The sequence below is a fragment of the Pangasianodon hypophthalmus genome, chromosome 12 (assembly GCF_027358585.1).
Source record: "Pangasianodon hypophthalmus isolate fPanHyp1 chromosome 12, fPanHyp1.pri, whole genome shotgun sequence".
Taxonomy (NCBI): Eukaryota; Metazoa; Chordata; class Actinopteri; order Siluriformes; family Pangasiidae; genus Pangasianodon; species Pangasianodon hypophthalmus.
In genome coordinates, this window is record NC_069721.1 from 15,264,075 (window position 1) to 15,272,194 (window position 8,120).

General features: G+C 40.9%; 1 protein-coding gene across 1 annotated transcript; it reads left to right on the plus strand.

The window, feature by feature from the left end:
• The first annotated feature begins 2,657 nt into the window (after positions 1–2,657).
• Positions 2,658–7,234, plus strand: bambia (BMP and activin membrane-bound inhibitor (Xenopus laevis) homolog a). The gene is made up of 3 exons (XM_026914605.3): positions 2,658–3,154; positions 4,693–4,974; positions 5,331–7,234. Exons 1-3 carry the CDS (start codon positions 3,079–3,081, stop codon positions 5,753–5,755), a joined length of 783 nt encoding a protein of 260 aa, XP_026770406.1. The 5' UTR covers positions 2,658–3,078; the 3' UTR covers positions 5,756–7,234.
• The last annotated feature ends 886 nt before the right edge of the window (positions 7,235–8,120 follow it).

The window sequence follows — 8,120 nt, forward strand, 5'->3', positions numbered from 1 at the left end:
AGCAATCAGTACCAAATGAGGCACACAGGCTTTTCTATATACAGCATGATCCATTCTCTGATGAGCATGAGCATTACTCTTACAGTAGGCCTCAGTTTGGATATTTTTACTCAACGACTTACAAATTAAAATAGTGCATTCTTGAACATGAGTTCAGTTACTCGCAGTTATAGCTGGCAGTTTCTAATGCAGTAGGAGTACGCCTTTATTGACAGAATAAAAGAAAATGTAGGTTGTGTGTGACATTTTGAGTCATACACTTGGTCACAACCGGAAACTGGTTATAATCATAATCATGTCAATATACACCATATTATAACAAAAAGTAGATACACAAGGTGAAAAATGTGATGTGTAATCAAGGTGTGTTTATTATATTCGCTTCTCTATTATATATCTTCACAATACAGAAAATGTAAATTCCTTTATATGGGTTTACTTGATGCATCTTTTCATGAATAATGAACATACTGTATTTCATTAAAGAAAGGATGTACAGCTTTTGCACTCAGCTGTATTTACGACCCTGTTGAGCCCACCTGAGTGTAGTTGTAGTTGTAACAGTAGACACAAGAGGGCAGCACTTGCACGTTATTAGACACGGAACATTGTGAGAGTGAACACTTGTGAGGGCTCTAAGGAAAATCCCCTCTCGGTAGACTAAATATTACTACATGTACTTCCCTTCGTGTCGGAAAGCTTTCTGAAAGTCAGGGAAAAAAAGGAAAATAGGATTTCCCCTAAGCATGCAGGCAAAAATCTTGTGTGGGAGTGTTTTTAATTATTTTAATTAGCTTTAGAAGAATAGAAAGTGACAGTAGAAAGGCAGAGTGGAAAGAACGTGCTATAAAACGCACTAGTTTTATGCAGGAGATTGGCTGTGCTTTTCATTGCTGCTCTGTGGTGTAAATACCCCAGCTTGCTGTTCACACACACGTGGGCTTTTCTGCTTTTGGCCTCGCTGTGAGCTGCAGAACGTGTGAAAGGTGTGGGCACATAGCCTAGAGCTACTGAACACACTGGCGCCTTGCTGAAATTCCCAACAATTACCCCAACTGCTGTCAGTGCACTTCTGTGTGTGTGTGTGTGTGTGTGTGTGTGTCCCTCCCTCCAAGCAGACCAGCCCTTCCCCTTATGACACTGGATCGATGGCCCTCTATCTGCAGGCAAAGGGCAATCGCTCCTAACAGCGTCTCTGTGTCTGTCTCTGGCTTTCTACCAGCTGTTCTACCTGTAAACACGATGAGCTATCAGCACTGAGCATGATCACATCATCTAAGCAGCATGCCACACAGTTTAACTATTGACCAGCATGGCTTACAGGGTGTTTTTTTTTTTTTTTTTAAGGAGATTTGTTTAGTGTTTAGTTTTCCTTTTTATGGACATTCAGCCCATCAAAGTGTGTGTCCGTGTCTGAGCCCATCTCCAGCTGTTCTTGTTTGCCTATTTTTCCACAAAACCCCATTTTCCACAAAGATTAAACTCTCCTTAAACTGGTGCTGACTAAGATTTATGAGAGTTGTGTTACTTTATAGATGGATAACATGACCAAATAAGATGATGATGAATCAAAATGACTGGAAAGTGATTCTGATCTGGAGGCATTCGACTTGTCTCATTATGTAATCTTTTTATTTTTTTGTTTTTTGAACACCAGATGATTTTACAAGCAAATGATATGACCTTGTACGTGTGCAATACCTGTATGTTTCATAACGACTTCTCTTATCTCTGGAGCTTCAGTGTTGCTAGTGAGAGATTCGCTTTGCCTTTAAACAGTGGCCTATCCTAAATGATAAACATATGAACAGACTGGAGGGGCCACGGTGAGATATCGATCTGTGTGTGTGTGTGTGTGTGTGCGTGTGTGTGTGTGTGTGGGTGGGTGTGTGTGTGTTGTATGGGATCGACTCGGCCCTAATTGAGTGTCACTGTCTGTCTGTGTCGGCTCTCTGGCGCCATGGGCCTCTTTGGATTGCTAATTTATCTGAGCGCTTAGCCCGAGTCTCTCGCTTTTCTCTGTAGGCGACCTTCCGAGACTTCAGTAGTCTGAGGAACACACGTATCACTTCAAACACTCATCATTTTAGCAGCCATGCTGATGCTAACCTGATAATACATTCACTGGACTTAGACTTTCATGTTTATCGACAGTATATCAAAACACAGTCATCATTTCATCCAAATCAGTAGCCTAAGTTACAGGACAGGAAGTAGGCTACAAAACAGATCCTCTATCAACTTCATTAACAAGATCAGGTTGATTAATAATTTATTATATATATATATATATATATATATATATATATATATATATATATATATATATAAACTATATGATCTTAACAATACATATAATAAATTTTTAATGTGACTTAATATGCATTAGGACTATTTGTAAAATATATACTATTCCAAATCACTGAGTGTTTTTTTTTTTAAAATCAATCAATCATGTCCACTCTGAATAGTTTCTTCCCTTAGTTCTTAATTGCAGCTTTAATCCACGCTGAAGGCGGGTTCATTGTGTGACCGCGGGGTGAACCAATACGAACGCCAATGGCACTGCGCATGCAAATAAACCCACCCCTCTAGCCAATCAGTGCGCTGAGAGGGCGTGGTCATGCGAGATCCCCAAAGCCGTGTGCTGATAACTTGTTGGCGTGTGAGTGTGCGGCTCAGTCAGCCGTGCGGTCGTGCGTCCTGATCAGGAGCTGCTGCAGCTGGATTACACATCAGCACATTGCTCTTTCTTGCCTGTTCGTGGTGTTTCGGATGCTTTCTTTCGCGCTGTGAATGTGTAGCTTATGCACAGGGACTGGTTTTATACCGTAGCTTAGTATCTTCCTTCCTGACACAGATCAGATCCACGGTGAGCTCATGGCACAGGAGATTTCTGCCTGCGTTTGGTTTTGCTCATGATGTAACCGAAGAAACTGCGGGAATGCACTTATTTCTCTCTGTGATAAACCCCATGTAAGCACGTCTTTACATGTAAGAAAGTGTTGAACTCGGACAGATCGGACAGATCGGAGGTTGTCTCTGTGGCTGGCTTGAAGGACTGGGAACTGGTCGTAAATGGATCGCCATTCCAGTTTTGTTTCACTTTGGCTTCAGCTGGAACTCTGTGCCATGGCCGTGCTCCTAACTAAAGGTATAAGAAACTGACCGATCTTTATTTTTATTTCATCTAAACAATCAGCACAGTTTTACACACACACACACACACACACACACATATAGCAAGACTGGGCCCAGGCAAGAGCACTGGTCCTGCTGTTGCTGTACACTCACACTAGATCTGCCTTCCTCCCTGAAACCATGTGCAAGGCCAAGAGTTTAATCAGCCCTCGTTTAGAGCTGGTATTTTGTTTATAAACAACACTGGGTTTATCCACAGGGTGTCAGAACTAGCAGCACACTGTGGACAAAAAGGCAGACTGTACCTGACCTGTAACTCTGCTATTACAGCTGCTGTGACGGTTACACGCCAATACAGTATAACTTATGACCTTATACTGCAATTAATATAACAACTGAGCTCACAAAGTGATGAGAAGGTAATATTAGGGAAGATTACCTGTGGTGTTTTGTAGCCTATCACAAGCCACTGCATGCATATAAGACTTTCTAAGAGTCAGGCTAATGAAAGATCTTTTCAGGAATCTTCTGTCTGTAAGATCCCTTAAAAGTGCATCCAGGAAGCTTGCTGCATAACCTGAATGATTTCTATAAGAACCCTAATTTCATTAAACGTATTAATGGAACCAGCATCTTTCACTGAATAGCATGTTTATAGTACTTGTGCCCAGCCTATATTCCTCTCTGTTCTGGTGCTGTATGCTTTGTGCTGTCAGCAGTTTACACTAACAAGAGTGATGACCCGTAACTCGAGTCCTGCGGGTCCACAGACACCCATACAAAACCTGTGTTTATTTGTGTTTGTGTCTCAGTGTGTGCTTTGGCGTTCGGTTCCAGGTAGACACACACTGGCAGTTAGTCTTCAAATAGTCTAAAAACTCTGGAGCGAGTGACAAGAAATGAGTCATTTGTCGCCAAAATACAGGTTCCACAAATTCCCCCGGTGATATAGTATATAAATATATATGCTAATGGTTTCTGATGTTTATAGTCTTGAATAGGTTGAACATATCTATTTTGTTGTCAATATTGTCTTAAGACCATATGCAGAATAGGCCTTACATGTAATGTACAGACAGATTTCTTCACAGCTCTGTCTTTACATTTGAGTTCAGATAAACTGTCTGTAGCAGACATGCCAGGTATTATACACTACTCTACTGCTATTTTACATAATGGACAGAAGGGATCATCTAAAATCCATGACACTGATAATATTGGACATTGGTCTGAATTTTCACACTTTAACCCATGTTGGTTCTACACTGGTCTCTCTGGAGCGCAGCACGAATTTCCTGTAGCAATAGTGTACTTTTAATACGTTAATCCTCTTTAAAATTAAGTAATGGAGCATTAAAACAATCAGATACAGTGGCCTTTGCAACATCGTAATCATTGTTATTATTAAGCACATTATTTTAGTAATTATTCAAGTTATAAGAACATTGGGTCAAGCAATTTTGGCCATACATTATCTATAGTTGTCAACAAGGGAAATTAGGTGTTAATTTTGTCTAAACAGCACTTATTTGTGTGAATTTTGTTTTACAGGAGAGATCAGGTGCTACTGTGATGCTCCGCAGTGTGTTGCCACTGGATACATGTGCAAATCGGAGCTCAATGCCTGTTTTACCAAGGCTTTGGACCCATTTAACACAAACTCCCCGTTAACACACGGATGTCTAGACCCGCTATTAAACTCTGTGGATGTGTGCACTCAGAAGAGTTCAGATGTTTCAAATGGAGGCCCGTCTCCTATTGAGTGCTGTCATGATGATATGTGCAACTACCGGGGTTTACCCAGTATTGTTCACACACGAAGTGACCCTACAGGTGAGAACTAACATGATTATATAAAAATAGCTATCCAAAATATTATGTATGTTCAGATGATATATGGAGGTGTGTTCACTTTTAATTTGTGTTGTTCTTGAGGGCCAGATCTCAGGAGCATGAATTTCAAAGGTTCTTGTTTTTACAGATATTTAATAGGTTACATGTTTAGTAGGCAGTAGATAGTTTACCTTTGAGCAGTATGGTACAGATGACATGGCATGTGGATTATGCAATACCTCACTGTGCAGGAATGTGCTTCTAAGAGAACACGTGTTAGACGCACAGATACAAGCAGGCACTTAGGAAAACATGTACATGAAACAAAAACTAAGCTTGTCTCTTTGCTTTTTCAGATCGTTATCAGTCAGACGGCTCAAACCAGAACTTGATCACACGAGTTCAAGAGTTAGCCTCGGCGAAGGAGGTGTGGTTCCGGGCGGCCGTGATCGCCGTACCCATCGCCGGAGGCCTGATCCTGGTGCTGCTCATCATGTTGGCACTCCGCATGCTGCGCAGTGAGAACAAGCGGCTCCGGGTGCAGAGACAGCAGATGCTCTCACGCTTGCACTACAGCTTCCATGGGCATAACCATGCCAAGAAGGGCCACATGGCAAAGCTGGACCTGGAGTGCATGGTGCCTGTGACTGGCCATGAGAACTGTTGTGCAGGCTGTGATAAACTCCGGCAGGCTGAACTGAACGCGCAAGGGGGCGAACGCTTCCTCTCGCTCGTGCACTGGGGCATGTACACAGGCCATGGCAAACTTGAGTTTGTATGACTAGCGACTACTTCACCGTGCCTCTGTGCTGGAACTGAACTCACTCGCTGGTCTCTGGGCACCAGAGTGAAGAAGTTCACCATGCTTGAACTGTGTAGCATTTTGTTGCTGTACTATTATTATTATAATTATTATTATTATTTTTCCATTTGCGTTGTAATTTTATTGTTTTCCTTTGTAAATGGAGAGAGAAATGAAAAGGCCACAGATGTTTGCCTTGTCTGTTTTTTTCCCTTGATGGAGCACTTTACTTGAATTAGAGCTTGAGAGGGCGGAGTTGTTGAAATAAGCCTTTCAAGCCCTGTCCTGTGAATCCTTGACTGACACTGAAGACTGAAGGATTCATCTTATTTGCACATTTGTATAAAATCAAGATGAAAATACTTTTTGCATTATGAAGCAAAAAAAACAAAAACAAAAAAAAAAACACTGACACCAGGGTACAAATATGACCTTTTTTTTTTTTTATTTCAGTCAAGTTCTGTAAATAAAGGACTCAGTGTTGACTGTAAATGTTAAAACATGTCTGGCTATGCTTTTTATTATTTTTTTTATAAGGCTATGTGTATTAACGTGTGCTTTACGGATGCTCGTTTTCTCTGAAGTTTAGTGGTAGCAGACGGAGGGTAGTTAACACAGGGGCCTTGTTCGAAAGTAGAGCCTTCCACTGCACTGCGTCATTTCTGAAGCCCCTCCAGAGGGGACACATTACATTTCTCTCGCTCTCTCGCACTTGCACTCTGGGGATTAATGTTGCAGGCTGAGTGAGTATTTATTTAGCATGTGAGGGAATGTCAGGAAGCTGTAAGCTCCGAGCCCTCAGCTTGCACTCTGCAGGCACAGTAACACTCCTGTATTCACTCAGCCTGGAGATTTCACCTCGCTACAAACCTGCTCCGAGAACTTTGACATTTTCAGAGTAAGTCAATATAGTGGTGTCCAGGTAACTGTACTCACACACTGATCTGCAAACCGCAGCGCTCTGCTTGACCTACGGCTCACATTCCACTGTGAATTAGTTTGCTATGGAGATGGTGTAGTAAAGAGCTCAGCATATTCTCAGACAGGGGTGAAGACATTAGAAAAACCACTGATATCTTTTAGGCTCAATTGTAAATATGATAGATGCTAGACAGATGTGTGTAATGGATCATGACATGGTACAGAAAAACGTTCGATTCTTTCATACAATTCTTTTGATTTTAGTCTTAAATAGCCTAATATTACGTTGATGTGTTATGGCCATAGATATATCAAGTTGTGAATGGTAAACTGTGCAAGGAGTTCACATGTGCGCTGTGTGAATCTTGTGCGCTTAGTGTTGCTATTGTGAATAGACTGTTCAGCAGAAGTAAATAGTGAATTGTCTGGTGCATATGCTTTTATGAATCCTGTTTTAAATGAAAGTGAAGTGTTCAAAGCAGAAATTTGGTGTTAAACCACAGAGACTTGCATTATAACATAAAAACCATGATGTAATTCAATTTAAGGTGACTGAGTGAGAAACATTTGCCAACAATTTCCATTTTAAAGGTGATTAGCAAGTCTACAACATACAGGTGAAAAAGTTTATTCAGTAATATATATTCAAAATAGCAGTCTGTTATGTATTTGTTTTAAATATAGTGTGGTAGATTATGTTTTCAATTGTTTTGGCCATAGTTTAATTTTAATAATTGCTTTATAACTGCAAAACTATAAAGGTACAATTTCAAAACATAACACAGGCTTCTAAATAGCTATGTTGAAAACAAAGCACTTCTGCCACCCACTGAAAGGTAATACCTGAAAAATCAACCAAACGTTTCTTCAGTTTCATTCATGGCGCTTTATGCAAGTTATTTGCATGATTTGCATTATTCCATAGATGAATGTTGTTGGTTGCAGCAAGCAGGGTAACTGAACTTGTATCTAAAAACACACCCTTAAGCTCAACTGCTTTGGGCTGTCAGTAACAGTAATCTCATCTGTGCAAGTTCCAAAGCCTACCCACATCCTGGAAGATTCTGTATGCTGATTTACCAGATTAAAATTAATTTCACTCTCCACTATGGTTTATCTGCCTGGCACCTCAGTTCTAAGTGCTTGGTCAGCATCAGCTCGGCCATCTCAGGTGATCTTTCTGTGAGTAAGGAACCCCTATAAGACGCCATTAGCAAGCCTTCCACTTAACAGCCGCTAGCATTAGTGAGGATAGATTCCCTCAGGACTATTAGTGCTCACCTAATGATAACAAAAGCCTGAGAGTTTAGACAAGCTAATGCTCCAATTGTGTTCTGAACTCAACCCAGCCCGAGCCATCGTCTGCTTTAACAGCTAATGTGTGTTTAAAAAAACACACACACAAACACTTTTGAGTGATTTC